The sequence below is a fragment of the Nanorana parkeri genome, unplaced genomic scaffold (assembly GCF_000935625.1).
Source record: "Nanorana parkeri isolate BGI_ZX_2015 unplaced genomic scaffold, ASM93562v1 scaffold364, whole genome shotgun sequence".
NCBI lineage: Eukaryota > Metazoa > Chordata > Amphibia > Anura > Dicroglossidae > Nanorana > Nanorana parkeri.
The window spans coordinates 34,537-55,853 of record NW_017306632.1 but is presented as its reverse complement, the minus strand read 5'-3'; the positions used below and the strand labels follow the sequence as shown (position 1 = coordinate 55,853).

General features: G+C 40.6%; 1 protein-coding gene across 1 annotated transcript; it reads left to right on the top strand.

Annotated features, from left to right (window-relative positions):
• Positions 1-4,469: 4,469 nt before the first annotated feature.
• Positions 4,470-20,310, top strand: ICK (intestinal cell kinase). Its single transcript, XM_018558859.1, has 14 exons — positions 4,470-4,635; positions 6,345-6,399; positions 7,360-7,481; positions 7,689-7,691; positions 9,307-9,386; positions 9,901-10,033; positions 10,143-10,314; positions 10,883-11,050; positions 12,132-12,440; positions 13,681-13,874; positions 16,029-16,171; positions 17,232-17,342; positions 17,543-17,656; positions 20,003-20,310. The coding sequence occupies exons 1-14, from the start codon at positions 4,535-4,537 to the stop codon at positions 20,155-20,157; spliced, it is 1,860 nt and encodes a 619-aa protein (XP_018414361.1). The 5' UTR covers positions 4,470-4,534; the 3' UTR covers positions 20,158-20,310.
• The last annotated feature ends 1,007 nt before the right edge of the window (positions 20,311-21,317 follow it).

Here is a 21,317-nt window from a genome sequence, read left to right as displayed (position 1 = left end):
ACCTAAGGGCCCAGTAACACCAAAACTGCACAAAATCGTATAAAAAAAAAATGCGTGTACATGCTTTTTTTTATTTTTATTATTAGGAGGTACCATTCCTCTTACTATTAAAAGAGATGTGTTTAGATGCATTAAAGGCCTATTCCCACCCAATGCACATTAAAAAATCCACAGACACATAAAGATTGGTCTTCAGGGGGGAAGTTCACAACAGTGTGTTGTGTAACACCCAATGATTATCTGCAGATTTTCTATGGTCAGATGGAAAAAGTGCAATACATTCCTCCATCTACGCTAAACTGTGTGGATGGAGGAATCTCCCACTGGGCCGAGCTTCAGGATTTGGCTAGTCGGCCCCGCTGGCTGTCAAAATACCTGAATCTGAGTCTGATTGGATGCAGGCATTGTTCAGGTGCTTTGAGAGCCAGCGGGGCTGACTAGCAAGATACTGAACCTTGGCCTATCAGATTATAATATCCTCAGTGGGAGTCGTACATCCGCACTGTTTAGCATGGATGGAGTAATCTGTTAGATTATTATTTGTTCAGCCTAATAGTGTATGGCCAGCTTTAGCTTTGTGTACTCAAGCGCTAACAATTCCATACTCTGTATCGCCATCACTGCACCACCATCTTCTAGGCTGCTACTTCCACATCTGACATCACATTTTCTGCTGATGATGTATCTTACATATGCCAGGAGTGGATCAGGAGTGCACACTGCATTATGTTTTCCCTGCAGGCGGAGTACATGGAGGAACATTTCTTGAGGAAAGAGTTTTTTTGGCAGCATAGGCATGAATGGTCTCTTTACCTCTATTTAAAGAAGAACTCTGGGCAGTAGAAAACATAACCCTTGCAGTGGGTACCCCCGCACTGCAAGGGTTAAGTGCTAGTTTTAGTCTAGGGTCTAAAATAACAAAAGCATACTCACTTGGACTTGGCTGGCTGCTCAATCAGTCCCTGCAGCTTCTCTTTCCCTTTGCCCCGGCAGGCTAAGAACCCGTGAGTCATCAAATCTAATACAGTGTATTGGAAGGTGAGGATACCAAGAGACTTTCCATCGCCGTAGAGGAGGGGGAAAGAGGCTGCGGGGACTGATCTAGCAGCCAGATGGGACCAAGGTTGGGGTGAGTTATAACTCTTGATTTTTTTTCTTTTTAGACCCTAGACCAAAACAAGCACTTAACCCTTGCAGTGCGGGCGGTAGCTCCACTGCAAGGGTTAAGTTTTCTACTGCTTGGAGTTCTTCTCTACCATTTGAGTATCGGTCCAAGAAAATGTCACCTTTCCTAAATGGTCAGTAATAGAAGTCGCCAGCACTCGAAAATATGTGCAAGAAAGGTATAAGCACTTTTATTGAACTGTCACAAGCGTCATTAAGCCAACATTTTGGGGCCATGCAGGGTGACTTAGTGTCACACTATGTTGCCCTGAAGAAGGGACCCTGCGTAGCCCTGAAACGTTGGCTTAATGACGCTTGTGACAGTTCAGTAAAAGTGCTTCTACTTCTTGCACATATTTTCGAGTGATGGTGACTTCTATGACTGACTGAATCTTACACAGCGCCATTTGTGTTTTCACTTCAAGCACCAAACGTCTGGAATTGAAAGTCTATATGCTATATGGAGTGCAGCAGATTTCCCGATACTTGTTGCACCTTTCCTATATGGTTTGCATTTTGTTCCATCTTCATTGGAGAAGATACAGTTAGTTTTTGTGTACTTGATGTATATTGAAAAGTTTACAAACTTTAGTTTCTGTGGGCTCTGCTGTTCCCGGTTACGGCTTCCTTTGTGATTGATTTTTGGTTTGTGGTGTTTGTTAGAATACGTTAGAATAAGTATGCATGAGATGCTGTGAATGTCTTCCTTTCAGATTTACAGTAATGTTTTGTGCTTTATTGACTTTGGCTGATATTCATCCTCCAAGGGCATTCCACTTTTGTCAGTGTATGCGTTGCTAAGTGAGGCAGCACATAATGTGCTCTGTTTTTTCCAAGGGTATTTGTTAGACAGGAAGTCAGCAGGAGATGCTCATTATGATGGCACACTGCTGAATGTCCTTGCTGCTGGTCTCACTGACAGATGAGGTAATAGTGAGCATTCCTTAGGCTCTGTATTTTCTTCTTCTTTATTTAGGAGAGTTGATCAATCCCTAAGTGGCCAGTTTATATTTATCTCTTGTGTTGATGTCAGTTTATGTCCTTCTTTCTGTGATTTGTATTTCCTTGATCATCTAGGTATTTGGTATTAGTCTGTTCTGTCTTGCTGATTTAGATGAAAACAGGATCAGTGTATAAGAATAATATACCATTAGTGGCATTTTATTGCTGTGTGTAAAGCACAAGTCCAGCGGCCTCTAACAATTGCCCGTTATCTTCAAGATTGAACTGACTGGTTGCTGTTTTCATTTCGTCTAGTATTGTGGATTTTCCTGCCCTTCAATACAGCATCATATTTGCCATAAAGATTAATTTAGCTTCTGTCTTACAAGAATTATAACTGACAGGGTTTGGTGGGCCCCAAACAAACAAGTATCTCTTTCAGTTATTCTCCAACAGGGTCTTTCAATTTCAGGCTCTTAAATCTGCTTACAGTCTCCCTGACACTATGTTCTATAAATAGCTACGTCTTCGTCATGTTATTTGCTCTAAGTTTGGCTCATGACAAGTTACTTTGTTGTCTACCTTTCTGGAAACCCTTCTACGTAGTTCCTCGCTGACGAAGACCGTTACCACTGTCTACGCTCTACTAAAGACGTCTATCCCTTTTGGCTTATAATAGCTCATAAGGGGAGGGAGTGGAAGATTCGTATACCTACCCTGGAGGCTGGCGGCTGGGAAGAGGTTTCCAGTACGAGGCTCGGGGATGTTATTAGTACTGCAGACAAACTTATTTATCATGGTCTATATTACACTCCTTATAAGCTTCAATGCATGGACCTTTATGACAAGGCTGGCTGCTTGTGTTGTACTTGCTGACCCTGTTGACCTATTTCACATCTTTTGGAGTTGTTCCCGTATTCCGGGATATTTTGTCTTTAGTCTATGACCTAATACAATGCAGGTTGGGTTTTCTCTTTCCCCGTTATCCCATCGGTGATGCTATTGCGTATCATGGAACCATACGTTTCCTGCTCTGTGGAATGTTTCCTACTTCAATTACTGTGCTTGTACGCCATCAAGGCTATTTTGTTGCAATGGAAAAAACCCCAACCTCCTTCCATTGAGATGTGTTTTTTTTTAGACTCTAGTAGTGTATAAGGTTGTTCCTAAATATATACTAATTTATGAAGCTAGGGCCTGTCCTAGGAAATTCATGAAGATATGGGGTCCTTGGCTGGGGATACTGATGCCAGATGCATGAACGATGAGTCTCTCTTATTTGATTTAACATGGTTTACTGCTCTGGAGCTATGTACGGCGCTTTGTGTCTTTGTGGAGTAAGGTGGGAATGGATGTGTGTTGGCTGTGTATGTGAGAATGAATGGGTGTGTTCTTTTGTTGTTGCAACCTGCATCTTGCAAATGTTGGGGCCATGTACCCTGTTTTTCTTTGTATTGAAAAATTGTTTAAAATTGATAAATACTTTTTGGGGGGAACAAATTTCAGTAGCACAGGCCAAAGTTTTTAGTACACATAATTTGAGATTCCAGTACCCTCAACCAAGAACAGTAACAAACCATAACTCACAGCAACCATAACTAACTGCAAGGATTAACTGCTCATTTTTGTCTAGGGGACCTTTGTAAAACATTCCCCACTCCCGCTGGCCCGAAGATGGCACTGGCAGCCTCTTCCCCCTTGTGCTTCGGCAGTTGACGGCCTGCTGATATCACATCTAATGTGGGGCCCATAGCCATGCATTGTACAATAGGATGCAGAGGAACAGTCCATGAACTGGAGTGGAGGGGAAGGATGTGAGCCTGACTGCCAGGGGTGCAGGGATTGGGTAAGTAAAAGACCTTTGCACAGCTTCCCTAGATATAAAATACACATTTTTTAAAAAAAGGAGGTTTGACTGGAACTAACTGGCCTGCAGTTAGTTGCTATGTGGTAAAACACAACCTTGCCCTCTGATGTAAAGAATGCAGTTGGCTATCTTACAGCTGACAGCAGGGATGTCCAGCATCATGTAGTGTTAACATGTCACCTTTACAGTGGATTTGGTGAACATGCTGGACGTAGGCAATGCTAGTTACTAGCATTTGGAAGAAGTTATAGCTAAGCAGCGGTTACCACACATCCATGCATCAATTCACAGCAACCAGCAGCAGAGGTTCAGTAAGCTATTAAAAATAGTATTTCTGATTGGTTCATACTGAATGACAGAATTTTGGTAACATGTTATTACCCTCTATATCTTGCTCTGTGTAACAGTTTTTAATTTATTTTTTACTTTCTGCTCAGAATATGACTGCATCTGACTGCCTGTAGTCAACTTCCATTTTCACTGTGCTTGTAAGATTCATTTTACTCCTAGTGGGATTTGCTTTTACTATTGCAATGTTCCTGCAATCTCTCACCTGCCACCATGAACCGTTATACAACTATGAAACAGCTTGGAGATGGCACATATGGCTCAGTTCTTCTTGCACGAAGTACAGAGTCTGGAGAGCTGGTTGCTGTTAAAAAGTGAGTTTTTCTTTTTCTTTTTTATTAATCACAATTTCTTTCTTTGCATTGCAGTTCATTAAAAGTGCAAATCTGCAGGATATTACATATGGCCTTATTTAAAAGAATAAAGCAATCGCCATTAAAAGGTGATATCACAAGTAGTTTAGTTTTTAGTTTGTTTGCTGATCATATGCGAGTGCAAATCTAAACGATACATACCTTTAGCAAATAATTGCTTAAAAAAAGGGTATCGCTGGTTTTGATAGAGAAGGAACTGGTTAGAACTAGGGATGCACCGATACTGGTTCTTCGGTATTGAGTACTGATATTTTTTTTTACTCCCTGATACCGAATACTGATATCGGAAGTCCCATTACGGAAGCTAGGGGGTGTGTAATGATTCGCCGCTTGGCTCTCTGATTAGCTGGGAAGCCGTCTCCTATGCTCCCATGTCCCCAGGTGACGAGGAAGCAGGGAGCCGGCTTTCTGGCCAATCGGGAAGCGGGTAGGCGGGTAATGACTCGCAGCCCTGCTTCCTAATTGGCTAGCTTCCTGGTGACAAGGGAGCATGGAACCGGCTTCCTGGCCAATCAGGAAGCTGGGCAGCGTGTAATGTCTCGCTGCACAGCTTCCTGATACCGGAAGTTCCGGTTTTGGGATAGGCATCAGGAGCATATGGGCAAGTACAAGTACTTACTGTAAATTGTTACCACATATCTATTCAACAGAGTTGATAAGTAATGTTCTAGTTCATTTAAATGTTCAATTAAAATACTTCAGATAACCTTGATGGGAGGCACTTTGCTGGAGGTATGGCTCAACTTCTGTAATCAGCTCCAACTCTTGCTTAATTGCTCCTTTTGATAGGTATGAAAAAAAAAAATTCCCAGCACGCTTACCAACCAGCCTGCAAAAAATAAACAAATTACACTATTAGGGGTAAAGAACAGAGGTTTCAGTTGCATGACTTTTGCAAAATATGTGGAAGCCACACTGCCTTGTCAAGGCTCCTCTCTGTAGTGTGGTCCTAAGTTTAATCTATGAGTGCCTCTATCTTGGAACATATATAGCAAAGGATGAATTGGGTGTAGGTACGCCAGGAGGTAGCCTATTCCTCCTTAAAGGCATAGGGACATACTAGAAGCCCAGCACATCACAATGGCAACTGAAGCCCCCAGTGTGTCCCCACATCAAATCCAACAAGTGAAGCAAATGGCAACCACACTCATCAATTTATAACTAGCTTTTAAAGTTAGGGTGCCTATAACTGTGCGAATTTTCGTCTGGTTTTTGAGGAACCAAACAAAAGTCACACAGTGTGTGCCACTGTCGGCACCCTTTCGGGCCAGCATCCCTCAATCATCTGTTCGAAGGAGCTGTCTGTAAAATCTTCGTACAATCAGAGCCGGCAGCCAATGAGCTGTCGGAATACAGTACAAACAGCGGGATTCCTTGATCGACGCACTCGCAGTGTTGATGGAGAAATCTGCTCTATTTTTCTCGGTCAGCTCGCAGGTTGAAGGACAAAAATAGAGCAGTGTATGGCCAGCCTAGGTTTGCACATGGACCTTCAATAGCTAGTTATAAATGGATCAGTTCTACAGTGTTGGCAGAAGTGTAGAAACACCAAATGTATTGTTTTACTGTTTGGTTTGCTTCAGAAAGTGTAAATGATTCTTTAGCTGCAATGTACACTTATACATGTATTACATTCTTTCATTTAACAGAATGAAAAGGAAGTTTTACTCTTGGGAAGAATGCATGAATCTTCGTGAGTTAAAGGTTAGCTTCCTCTAAAATATTGATTTTTTTTCTTTGAATCATTGTTTTTCTACAGCTGCCAGGGCAACTAGTTTGTACTGTGAACAACCTGGTTAGTTTGTTTGTTTTTTTCATACTTGATTTTCTATATTTTATTTTTCTATTACATATAGAGATTTGTAGATTACTCCAGAGGTAACAGCTCCTCAATTTACAGTCATTCTACATGCCTTCCTTTATAACTTAACCTTAAAGAGGGCCTGAATTGTTGAAACAGTCCCCAAAAATAGCCCGGAAAATACACGTCTACTTTAACCACATGAACATTCTAAAGGTGGCCATACACTCTACAACCATCGCAAGACTTTAGTCTTGCGATGGTTGTACAGGGATTAAAAAAACGTACGATCTGCCCATCTTGGACAGGCAGATCGCACTCTCGATCATCGCAAGCCCGCCCCCCTGAGTGGCGGGCTTCCGATGACCGCAATGCTGAACGGGCAGTGTGCGCGTGCGCACACCGGCCCGTTCGGCATTTGTCTTCCGAGCACCGTTCTAACCAGCCGAGAATCGTACGATTCCCGGCTGGTTTTCGAACATGCTGGTTCGACAGAAGACGTGCGACCGTACAGTAGAAACGGTCGCACGTCTCCGTTCACACTGCTCGATTATCGTACGAAAACCGATCGCATACGAATATCGTACGATAATCGTGCAGTGTATGGGCACCTTAAATGTTGGCCTTTTTGGAATTAGTGTGTGGGGTTTGGATGCATAGGTCTATAGTATATGAAAATGGAACACCACTTTAATGAAACTACTATTGGCAATATACTTTGCTTAGGCTTTGGCAAATATTGTGATTGAATGTTTGATCCCTTCCTTTCACTGATCAGTTTTCTAGATTTTGTTTATAGGCGCTGTATTTAACGTGTGATATCTGTGAAGTGTTTCTATGCTGACTTTCCTTTCCTTTTCTAGTCGCTCAGGAAGCTTAATCACCCAAATGTCATTAAACTGAAGGAAGTTATTCGAGAAAATGATCAACTGTACTTTGTATTTGAATACATGAAGGAAAATCTCTACCAGCTAATGAAAGACCGGTATGTGTTTCAGTAACTTGATCCAGACTGTTCTTAAGACACTTGAAAGTCTAGTCTGTTTTTTTTTTCTCGCAGGAAATAGATTGCATGAATGTTAACATAAAGGTTAAAGCAGTTTTGTCTTAGAAGAATGCATTCATAATTTGTGATGTTTAAATGAGTAATGGTTATACAGTTCCCCTGATATTAAAACAGTGTTATAAATAGGGAGTACCCTATAGGCTTTTAATTCATAGCTAGTTTTAGGCATCTTTATCTTAACATGTGGCATGCCCTTTTATATGTTTCTCCCTAGCGCAGTTAAAAAAAGACCTGTAGCACACCCTGCCATAAACCGTTTTTGCATTTTGATTGTTGCATACATTTTTATTTCATTATTTATTACGGGTATTTATATAGCGCCGACAACTTACACAGCACTATACATACTACACGTTGACATCAGTCCCTACCCTCAAGTAGCTTACAGTCTAAGGTCTCTATCTCACACACATACAGGTCCAATTTAGACAGGAGCCAATTGCCCTTCCAGCCTGTCTTTGGAGTGTGGGAGGAAACCAGAGTACCTGGAGGAAACCCACGCAAGCACAGGGAGAACATGCAAACTCCTTGGAGATAGTGACCTGACCGGGATACGAACCGGGGAGTCCAGTGCTGCAAGGCAGAAGTACACATGTTAAAATGCACAGTTAACCCCCCCCCCAAAATTGTGTGTGTGTGTATATATATATATATATATATATTTTAAATGCTGAGACCCTCTATAATGAAACGGTTGCAATTTTTCAGTAAAAAATACATTCAAATTAGTTTTAGTGCACACTAACAATATGCTGTAATACCCAATGTTTGGTAAAAACACGAGGTTGCGTCTAGTAAATGTATACCAAGCATATCAAAACTTGGTGGGGTACCCAAAATTGCTCATATGAGATGGTATAAAAGTCTTTGTAGGTCATCATTTTAGAGTTAACTGTAAATGATAGCCTTAGAATGATTGCTTTCACTCCACCATGTGCAGCAATATGTAACGCGTGGCGCATTCATCACTTTGGTATGCAAGCACACTCTACACGTGTCTGGGTTCCTGGGGGTGGGATCATTTTATTTTTTTTAAACTTTTTTTATTCCACTTAACTTGCTATCACAAGGGGGCTGACAAACACCTTATATGATAGCATTGTGTGGTAACAAGTTCTGTTTATGGCGACATCAGGGGGTCACCTTTGCACTATATTGAAGCTTAAGGAGCACCAAACGGAACCCAGAAGTGCTCAGAACATATCGCTTCTGGGTTCATTCTAGCTAGAGAACATCTGTTTGCTGATCTTCACCTGCCCTCTCTGCTAACGCACGCCTTTGGCCATCCAGGAAGGGCTGGTGAGCCTGGAATATGGAATACACCCCAACTCCTTCCACTAGAAAGATGACAACCGGCTGTGAAAGTGTAAACAAATAAGCCGGTGCTGCTGCAGAGATCTGGGCATGTTTTGGTGGCAGGGAAAGGTTAGAGTAGTGCAAGTAAACCTGTATTGCTGTTCACACACTGCTGTCAGCGTCTGAAGTGCCTGTATGCAGCAGGTCCTAGCAACGTGGCTTAGGGCAGACATGTCAGACAGGTGTTTTCTTTGTCTTCACATGTCCACTCTCTCAGTATTTTGCCCCCTTTTATTCTGTTATTTAGTAATTTACCAAAGTGGTTGGCCATATAATCCTTTCTATTATTTGACTTTAAAAAAGTGAATTATGCACTTTTAAGCAGATGCCAATAACTTTATGTAACCATTTAAACAGTAATTGCTATTTTTTCTGTGTCTCCCCACAGGAATAAACTGTTTCCAGAAACCACTATCAGAAATATCATGTTTCAGATACTTCAAGGGCTTGCTTTTATACACAAATACGGTAAGAACTCTAAAAAAACTATGTCCATATTTAATTTTTTTTTTAATTTTCCCAGAAGGGCCCTTGTGAAACATTGCCTGCAATATACAATAGGTTTCTTCATAAACTACAAGTACTGCTTCCCACAGCTTGCAGGGATACCTTTTTTTTTTTTGTTTTTTTTTGTTCACATATTTAAAATCTATAAAAAAAAAAAGATGCATGTGCGGGCTGTAGACCTAATTTTGCATATTTAATAATAATCTGTTTGCCTCAATCTTTCTTGATTGCTACGCCATCCTGTCATTATTGTTCAAGTATATGAGCACCCTAATTGTTAGTATATATGAATACCTAACTTTTATGTTAGGCTTCTAACCCCTACAGTATTTAAAAGAAGCAGTGCACCATATTCTATAGATTAAGGACAAAAAGTAAAACCCTAATAAACATATGATGCACAATATTACATATTACAGTATTATTTTAAATAGTGTCAACTATTCATGTTCCCTAATGACAATATTGTTTACAGGGTTCTTTCACAGAGACCTAAAACCGGAAAACCTCCTTTGCATGGGTCCAGAGCTTGTTAAAATAGCAGATTTTGGACTAGCACGAGAGACCAGATCAAGACCCCCTTATACCGATTATGTGTCAACTAGATGGTAAGCCTGGATTAGCAAAATACCGGTAATCTTGCACCTCTGCTAGTAGTGCCCCGTGTTAATAAAAGGTACCCACCGATAATGCTGTTGTGTTGTGTTGCGTTCACAGGTACCGAGCTCCTGAAGTGCTACTTAGATCTACAAACTATAACTCTCCCATTGACATCTGGGCTGTTGGCTGCATCATGGCTGAAGTGTATACTCTACGCCCTCTCTTCCCAGGCTCCAGTGAAATAGATACAATATTCAAGATTTGTCAGGTTCTAGGCACACCTAAAAAGGTATGAAATGGTGCATGGATTATTGTAGGTCACTCATTTTAACTATGTACCATTCAAACATGTACTTTGTAAGAATTACAAAACCTTCTGTTTTATCCAAGGCAGTTTATAACTTTAAAATAGTTCTGCTTTACCTTTTAAGTAAAATAGTCAGCACCCTAAACATGTGGAATAGGCTACAGCACTACAATTCTGGGAGCTAGTGGCTCTTACACTTACTTTTACATGCTCTCTCCAGCATGGTATGGGAGCATGCAAATTTCACCACATTTTGGTAGTATAAAGAGCTTGCCTACCTTTTGGGCAGAAGAACCACTCATCATACTGATGGGCCTAAGGGAACATACATGTGGTGGGTAGAGGTGAACTCGTGATACTGTCAGTACTTGTAGATACAGTATTTCTGTATGTTCTAGTACATTCAAATTCAGGGCACTTGGGATGTTGGAGGAGACATTGAAGTGTAGTTACAGTGCCTTAATTGTGGTGCTGTACTTTGTACTGTAATTAGGCTTCTGAAAGGTTTGGTGTAATATTCTATTACTTGAATATTCATTCTTTTACCCAGACTGACTGGCCCGAAGGCTACCAGCTTGCCAGTGCAATGCATTTTCGTTGGCCTCAGTGTGTTCCAAACAACCTAAAAACATTAATTCCTAATGCAAGCAGTGATGGAATCCAGATCATGCGCGATATGCTTCAGTGGGATCCTAAGAAGAGGCCAACAGCTAGCAAGGTGGGTACTGTAATCACACTAAACTAACTTGTGTAAAATTATGTTTTTAAATTCTCTTCCTTACCCTTAAGTCATCCTAAATTGAAGTACTAGAAGCTGTTAATGTTTTTTTTTTTTTAACCAAAGGTTATATATTATATATAAATATGGTTAAAGGGAATTTCCAGATCCTGGTGGCTCAAAAATGCAGCTCTAGAATCAACGAAGTCCTTCTCAGTGAAGAAATCAGACCCTTTGTTTCTAATATGCAAATATGACTTCTTCTATGTATAAATAAAGGTAGAAACAGGTTATTAACACAGTAACACATTCATAATAATGTTTAATGTGGAACTCTAACATTTTGCTTTGGTGCATTGTTGTCTCATGTCACCATATTTTTAGTTCTGATATAACAGATCTTCCTTTGGATTACTGACTTATTTCTGGCTGTGTGACACCCAGCGCCCCACAGCTGTTTCCTGTGGGAGCCAAATGTATACACATTAGACTATAGAGGTGACATCACTATGCTCCCAACACTGATGCTGGATGGGGTTTAATGAATTGCAGTCGCCCGACCTGCTTGAACCAGCCCTCCTAATTCCTGCCCTCCAGTGCCCTTCACTCTCCATGCTCTCCATGAAATGCCTACAGTGAAGAATAGGCTATGGGCATTGATAACGGAACTCAATTACTCCCCTTTCACCGCCCACAACTGCAAACATTAAGGCTCAAAACTGCTCACAATAACACCCAGAACCCACACCTGTAATGCTCATGGCCATCCCTGAAACTACAGAAGTTCCAAGTATCAGGCGACATGTAGTTTCAGCTATTGGGGGGAGTGATGTCACATTCCACCTAGCAGCTATACAAGATAATAAAAGCAAAACGAACAGTGCAGTTGTGATTAGTTGACAGAGACTGCATATATTTTTGTGCTGAGTAAGTCCTTCCACTTTAACATAAATATAATTGTACAGAATATACCTAAGGCTAATCTCATGATAACTTATTAATGATTGTGTGAACTACACCTTTTAAAATGTTTGATGTATTTTACAGTATATAAATTCTGTGCTATATTTTTCAATGGTAGGCTCTTAGACACCCATTTTTTCAAGTGGGTCAAGCTCTTGGAACACCTCAAAGAATTCAAGAGTTAACAAAACCACAGAAGGAATTCCAGGAGAAGCAAATTCCTTTGCATAGCAAGCCTGTACCACCTGCTCAACCTCCTCCAAAGTTTCATGCCAGACTCTCATCCCGGGCCCTCCAGCAAAGTCAGTTAAATGGACATCCTGCCAAAGTGAGCACATCCATAACAGATTCTTTAGAAGGGTACCAAGAAAGAGGCTCCATCAGCCACCCACTGCTGCCAGCACGAAGCAACCAAGCACCGCCACTTGTAAGGGACAAACTTTTTAAAATCTTTTTTTACAGTTTTATTAAATCCAGTGTTACTTGTCTATATTTAACAAAAAAATATATATTTTTAAAACGTAAGCAGTAGTTACAAAAATAGTGAAATTAAAATCTAGTTATTCATAAGATTGTATTGCCTTAAATATATAAAGTATCTATATTTTTAAAGGTTTAAGTGGATCTGGATGGGCAAAATCAAAAATGACATATATGATGCAGTCTATCAGCAACATTAACACAGCAGTGATGATGCCAATGCAGATCACCACTTACATCCTCCATTTTTACACAAGTCTGTGCTTCTTGGCATGTACTTTGAACAAATCTAGCTGGCAAGGATGAAGCGTATATTATGAACGTGCTAGGGTTGTAAGATATTTGTAAGGTGTGATCACTGAACCAATAGGGAAATCATAGAAACCAATCATCTAATGCAGTGGTTCTTAACCTGTGTAACTTAGGGACCCACATTTGTCCTTGGTCATTTAGTCGTGACCCAAGTCGCACTGCAATGGAATGCACAATAGGTGCGATTGTGTGGTACAGTGCATTATTTGCATGAGACTGTGCGATTAACACACTGTACTAGTGTGAATGGACCCTCAAAAACATAGACACGCACAAACAACCACATACACAATTTGACACATCCACAGACATTCTCATACACACTCCCAAAAAATAAAAAAACTATTTTTTTATTTTTTTTAAGATCCACCCAGTCTCTCTACCTTGTGACAACTGGAGTGGATCCTCAGCTTGGGGTCCAGTGTTGGCTGCTGTGCTGTGACGGAGCTCCACCCATATTTGCATTGTTTGTACAGCTCCCCTTGCACACCCTGTAGAGGTGCCAGGAGCCAGAGTGTGATGTCAGTCCAGTCCAGGCACTTCTACAGGGCACGTGGGAGCTGTAAGCAATGCACATATGGATGGAGCTCCCTTTTGGCAATACTTCCAGCCCACCCCACCTCATGCTGACACGCAGGGCCGGGCAGCATAATTTAAATGGCTGCTTGGTGCGAGAACTGGCGTTGCTGCGATAGGGGGAGGCTGAGGAATCTCTCACCTAGAAAAGTGGAAGACATGGGGTCGCGGCCCACTTTTAGGTCACGGCCTACCAGTTGAAAACCAAGGATCTAATGGATTTCTATCTAAATAGAAGCTAGTAATTGTTTTTGGAGTTGTAGCTAGAAATGTAAAACAAAATGCCATTTTATTTTCAGAAAGGCACCACCAATACAGAGATTGCTAATACAGATCTCAACACAAAGAATAGGAGGCGATGGGGACATATTACGAAAACGCTTAAGGTATCTGATGAGTGGGATGACTTAGAAGATGTTGATATCCATTCTTCAGTCACAAAAACTGAATTACAGCATGAAAAACGCAGACCAAGTGAGGATGCTCTTTGTAGGTAAACTGAATTTGTCTTATTACTTGGAAATTGGTGCTGTGGGACAGAATAGGTTATATGCCATTTCTTCTAGAGAAATCAGTGTAGCATTTGTTTTCTTGTCACTCTACATTTTAAAGACGAAGATGAAATTTAAGGGTTACAGCTTTAAAAAGAAATTATAGTGATTTTCAGTAAGTTGTTTTTGCCATATTCCCTTTTTTTTAAAGTGCTCCTGTGCCCAGACTATGGGCATTAAATATTTTTATATTGTTATCCAGCAGTAAAAGAACTCTAAAACAAACAATCCCTGACCTCTTTAGCTGCTTGCACTGTGAAGAAACTCTCGCAGACCACAACAAAGGTCGGGTTTCAGTCAGTTCCTAACAGTTTAGAGACCTCAGCTGTGTGTTTACATTAGAGGGTTGGCAAATCTGTTAAGATTCTGGTGCAATAGAATTGTAATTGGGAAGCAGGCTTGATGTCTGTGCCTGTGTTGTGAGTTTCTCCACAATGCCTGTAGCTATAAAAGTAAATAATGGCTTGTTTTTAGTTCCTTTTACTGCTGTTTAGAATATGTAAATATATGTGCATAGTCTGGGCACAAGTTCGCTTTAAGAATCATAGACTAGCCTCCAAAGGCAAGGTATGTATCTAATGCAATGACTTTGCCTAACTGCCTAATGAATTTATAGATAAAATATCAGCCACTTGGAGAATATATTGTGAGTAAGAGCAGTAATGTACAAATATGGTGTAGCACTGCAAAGTAGAAAAAGGAGCTTTCAATAAGGATTGAGCAAATCTGCTTGCCCCCATGTTCATAAATAATTACAAGCTAACTAGAAACAAGTCCACACTGTGTGATCATTCTCAAATCATGCATGTTACGCACAAGAACTATTGTATACAGTGGAGAATTTTTAGAATTGTTTTAAATAAACGAATATAGTTTAAATTTTTATACCTATCTGTATGATTGAAAGTCTAATGCCGCAATTAAACTCACCATTAATAAGATAATTATATTCTACAATAACCAGGGATGGTGTTTGGATAGTATAAACCACAATCAGTGATATTCAACACTTATTGCCAGTAGCTGAATCCAGGTGAAGACCGATCCTATTCCTGCCCTCGAGCCATAGCTCTAGAAATACTCCTGAGTCCCTAGTGAATCATCAGCATCCGTGAAACAAGGATATTCTTAGTAATACAGCAAGAAATGTCACCTGATTGAGGGAAAAACAAAGGAAAGTGCCAAAAAGACCTTTCTCAAAAGGCTGCTAATTATCCCAGGATAAGGGCATAGTCGCTAGTGGACAAGTACCCCAAAATCATAGAGACATTTCCTGTTTTACCCTGAGGATATCTGCCACAAGGGACCACAGTGCTCTGCCCACTGACAGCCAAGTGATATGTTGGGTCCTCCTCCAACAACCTGCACCTGCTCGGCAGGGCCAAAGGGGCACCCAGAGGCTTCATAGGAAGGACTCCATATTTCTTCTAAGTGGGGGAGTCGCAGCAATACCAAACTGCTTTCCAACTAAATCTGACCTAGGAGACCTACCCAGAGTTCTGGGGTACCAGACAGCAGCCCCAGAGACCATTCTTCCATTGTCCTATATGAAGGAATCCTCTAAGTAAAAGATCCGTATCAGCTACCTGGTGGATAGGCTGAGTAAACCCACTACATGGTCTTTAGAGTTCCCAACACCCAATGCTCCTATAATGAAATGTAGGCTTGCTATGAACCTTTCCCGCCCAGCAAGAGGCTATCATGGCTTTTTTTCTATAAAGATTACCACATATCGATAACATTATTTACATCTAATTGATCATGTTTACCGGTGCATCTAAAAGAAAACCCTTAATAATTGAAAAGGCTATAATCAGTGTTTCTTATAACCAGAAAGTCTAAAATAAGCCATAGCAACCAATCACATATCGGCTTTCATTTTTCCTAACTATACTACTACGCAACTTAAAACCTAGAGCGTGGCATGTTTGTTTTTAAGCAAGTGTTTAATAAAAACCTGCATTTGTATTTTATTTTTGGAGCGGGGGTGTATAAGATGTACTTCATTTTCTTTGAATCAGTGTAATTTAAAACCTTTTACCTGGGGTGCAGGAATTTTGCAGTTGTTGAAAATTGTTTTGTTTATCCAAAAACAGCTTTGAACGCATTTTGGACTTGAAGCGAGAAGACCATGATATACCCAGACCTGTGCAATCCTCATTCTCTAGACAGGACACTACAGCCTCCAGGAGAATGTCTGCAAAACAGCATTATTTGAAGCACACCAGATATTTGCCAGGTTAGTTTTAATTGAAACCTGCATTATTTAAAACTGTGGCTGTCGTTTTTGATAAAAAATTTTAAGTTTTTTCCCATTTTTTTTAATTCATAGAATTCAAAATAGATATGTAGGGGGCCTGTGTGATTTTCTATAGAAGGGAACAAACCTTGTTTTAAATGTGATTCTGCTGAGATGAGTCTCGGGGCCTGTGTCAACAGGCTTCAATGGGAAAATGGAGCTTGCATTTGGGATCAGTTTGAGATGCTTCTAAGATCATTCAGAATTCATTGCAGGTGCAGTTAACTGTATTCTTCCCAATAGTTTGAGCCGGCATGGTACACTGCAGCTGTCACATGCCAGCTCTATAGATGGGAAAGCTGAGCGATTTACAAACCACTGATCACTCAGCTCACTGTCTTCTCCGTGCAGAGAGCGGTGACTCAGTACTTGGTTTTCATCTAGACATCATTGTACTGCATCAGCCTGCTCCACTTTCTTTTTTTCATAATCTGGTGATCTCAGAACATACCTGCTTGTCCTGCTGAAACGCACAATGGACTAGATAAACAAAGATTTAGCAACTGTTGAGGAATTTGAGTTGTTGCACATGACATCTTATGTTTGCACATCGCGTGTCAACTTCTTTCATATACCGTGTTTCCCCGAAAATATCTTATTTTTATTTATTTTTTCATGAAAAAAGACACTAGGTCTTATTTTTGGGGGATGTCTTACCTGGCTGCAGCTGTCGAGCTCTCCGCTCCGATGCAAACAGGTGGGTGGGCATGTGTGCGGGCGGGCGTGTTGTGTGGGCGTGCGGGGAGGGAGGGAGCTGCGGCCGCTCTTAACATGTAAAAATCAATTACATGTGCAGCTACCCCGGAAGTAAGATCTAGCGCTATCTTCAGGGATTTCTGTAATATAAGACCTACCCCGAACTAGGTCTTATTTTCGGGGTAGGTCTTATATTACAGAAATCCCTGAAGATAGCGCTAGTTCTTACTTTTGGGGTAGGTCTTACTTTTTGGGAAACACGGTATATGACAAATTTATATCTTGTGTGTCCTTGTTTCCTTAGGAATCACAATCAAGAGGAATACTGGAATGAATCCAAGTAAAGATGTAACTAGTACCTTTAATCCGTGGCCAAATATTAAACAGCCAATGAAACCTCTTGGTGTGCCTGCAGGTAATATTTTTTTTTATTTGGTTCTATAGTGAAATTTGTAACCCCATTTAGATACCAGTAATATTCGTTGCTTGGTAGTATTTATGCTATGGATGTTTATTTTGTAAGTTACTCTTACATTGTGTATTTATTTGAATATGCAAGTGCTTTTGTAGTAAATGAAGACTAAAATGTATATCTATATCTTCCACTATTTTCAGGACACTCTGGAATGAACGGAGCAGCTGGCGGTTACAGTTCATCTTTCTTAAAACAAGAACTAAGTTCAGTGGGACCAAAGGCACGTTTGCCACCACTTACAGATCCACTGCCCAGTAAGTTTAATCTTGACCATTGGTATATTAGACTGACTGAGATTTAGGTGAATAGGTTGTGTGGTGTTACATCCAAACATCACATTACACAGTAATGAAAATGAAACCTGGAGATGCATACAGTGGTCATAGTTTATATGCTCAGTACTTGGTTTTCATCTAGACATCCTTGTACTGCATCAGCCTGCCCCACTTTCTTTTTTTCATAATCTGGTGATCTCAGAACATACCTGCTTGTCCTGCTGAAACACACAATGGACTAGATAAGCAAAGATTAGCAAATGTTGAGGAATTTGAGCTGTCACACATGACCTCTTATTTTGGCACATTGCATGTCATCTTTTCTCATGCACCATCATCCTCTTTGCACAATACTGCATACCTCTATTGAGCCAAATATTGACAAACTACTTTGCGGAACCATTATTTGGTGCAGATTGTTAGACTTTTTGTGAAAATTTGCACTTGGGATTTTTTTTTGCTTTTGTTACTAGTCGCAGCTTTCTTTTCAAACCCTTCAAATTGTACTATTACTTGGTGTATCCAAAAGACTATTACAAAGAAGCAGGGGACCCTCATCCAATATTCTGTATATTCTACACTCCACCTTCCTTTCCCCATTTATATACCATTTGTATCCAAAAGAAGCTGGTTTCTATGCGCCAGATATTTTGCACACTGACAATAGTTTATCTGGCCTACTTTTTGTTTGTTTCTTTTTTGTCTCTTACATACTGAACGGCAAAATATCAAGAAAACAACAGCAGTAAAAATGTTCTTGTTGCTGCAATTTATTAGTAGCTCCATGCTTGACTTAAAATGTTATCTCTTATGTCAAAGAATTGCCTAACAACAGTTCTGGGTTGTGTAAATTATCATTACAAAGCTGTTGTGTTATGTGCAGTGGTCTGCTGTACATAACGCCAAGCTTCTGGGCACTGAGGAGAGGGAGAGATTGGGCTTGAGCAATTCAGTTTTTTGTTTTTTTTTAAATCAAAAATCAGCTTTATTGCATAAAGAAAAACAGGGTACAAGGGTACATAGAGGCATAGCCCCAGGAGCGCGATAACATTATCTGCAGACATCAGAGGTATAGGGTGAACTTCAGTCACAGTGAAGTTATCATGACATCACATAGCAGAGCTGCTCAGTTCCAATAGTACGTCCGACACATATCTACCATAGGCACCTCTGGTGTATCTACTGCAATCTATATGACATTTAAAAGCATGCGCCATGTGTAACGTGAGCTTAGTATGGTGTATAGCAAGACTCAAGGCTAGAGCATTCCATCTCTTGTGTGTGTCAGTTGTATCGCATATGTGGTTTCATGTGAACAAGAGGCCTGCCGTGCTCAGTATCTAAAGGAACAGGTTTATTGGCCTCCCGAAGGCGACGCAGGCGAGGGTTCTCAGCATCAGGAGGAAAGTCTGGGTCGCCCAGCACCGGGATTTAGGAGTATTGACCGATTTAAAATGCGTCTCCTGAAGGAAGGCCACTTGAGTGCCCGCTCTCTTCAAATCCACCAGAAGCCGGGATCTTTTCTCAGGGACGCCTAGCCCTTTGACGTTGAACGTTGTGATGCGCAGTGTGCCCATGCTGGCTAGGATGAAGGGGGCCTAGAGGGGAGAGGGGGCAAGGGGTAAGAAGAGAGTGGGGAGGGGAGAGAAGGATCGTATGTCCAGTTCAGTGATCACAGAGCTCCCCTAAAGCATGTCTTCACGGCGCCATGTCCAGGCCACGCCCCCGCAATGCAGTTTTTGGGTCGCATCACCTGCTCACTATCCTCCAATCATAAAATGTCTTGTCATTTTTCAAAGAATACAAGATATTCTGTGATTGGAGGAGAGATTGTCCTATTCCAGGCCCCCTCCTCTCTTCCTCCAATCACTGAATGCCTTGTATTCTTAGAAAAAATACAGACATTTTGTGAATTCAAAATAGTAAGGAGGGGCAGGTGATGCAACCGAAGCACTGTAATGCTGAAGTTGGATCTCCTCCTCTCCTCAGTGCCCAGAAGCTCAGTGTTATGTGTAGGATTCGGCATGCTGCAAGGTAAGATTTTTGTACTGTGCAGCAGCCCTCCGCACATAACACCCAGCTTTGAAGATCTTACTAAGTTGTTCATATAGGAAGCCTATAATTTTTTTTCTCTGCGCAATGTATTATAGTCTGTTTTTATACAGTTGTAAACAAGTCTCAGGAGAACATTCTGCAGGGACAGAGTGTTTATTATTTAAGGAACAACAAATAGGACATTGAAATTGACAATTAGTATACCTAAATTCAAATGTTTTGTACTACAATCCTTTTTGTAAGTCATTTATTTTTTTCTTTATCTTTTAGACTTTGAGTCTCTGAAATCGGATTTGTACCAAAGACAGTCTGCCTTCAGCTCTTCATCCAAAAACTCCCCTGTGATCGCCCCTAGACCGCCACCTACGTTTCAGCCAGTCCATGGCAGGACAGACTGGATATCAAAATATGGTGGGCACAGATAGCAAAAAATAAGCACTTTATCTGACTGTTCTATTACTGGCTATGCAGTGCCCAGGAACTGACATTTTATGTTGCACATTTAAGCAATCTACAGCATAAGAGGCCTTTTTATGGCTAGCATATGTAATAACATAACAATACCTGACAATACTGGGGTATATGGGGACTATATATTAACTAAAGAAGTTCTAGGAATGCGTGCCATTATTGCATTACTACAGAATTGAGTACCAAAAGGTTTAATAGCTCATGTGATTAACAGCATAGGATACCGCTCATAGTACTGACTCTAAAGGCCCCTTGAAGTTTATGTTTACACATTTGCCAAGTCGTTATTTTAGGGGAGACATTCCAAAATAGGGTTCTCCTATTTTTTTCTTATTGTATATGCATTAGACTCCAGCAAAACTTATTTTATTTCATGTGTCATCAGGTATAATCGTATGAGCTCAAACTATGGGTGAAAAAATGAATTTTTATTCACATAATTGTAAACAATGGTTTCGAATCTGGGATCTTCAGTGATTTTATACAACATTCTGGTTTGCAGAGCATTGCTGGGCAATGCAACACAATTCCCTTCACTATTTAACCTCTGTCTGTAACGCAAAGTCAAATTTTTTTATAGTTTTGTATAGAATGTGGAACCTCTGTCCGGTTTTCGATGCTGTCTGTGTTATGCTGTGCTGATTCAGCTTCACAATTGATCCTGGTGACCAGAGAGTGATGGAAGATTTTTTCTCTATTCCTGTTCAAACATTCAACACCAATAGGTAAACCTGTTCTGGTGATGGCTGTCTAAGAGAAAATGTCCCCTCACTTTGGAGAGATCGCCTTTTACTTCTTCCTGTGTATCTATCTGGGATAGGAACGGAAGTAAAATTTCCCCAAGGGGACACAGAACAAATAAAAAAACAGGAATTTTAACAATTGCCTACTCTATCCAAAAAGAAAAAACAACAGTTTGGCTGTACATGCACCTAGGGCTTGTTCACACCATCTGCAGACAGGAATGTTTTTTTTTTGTCTGGTCCAAAAATGCATGCCGAATCATTGCTATAGTAAAAAGTGAGGCTAGTTCACACCATTGCATTCAGTTCCAGAACGTTTAAAAAAAATAGTACTGCATGTGCAATTTTTTTTGGGTCTGGAATGCATGCAA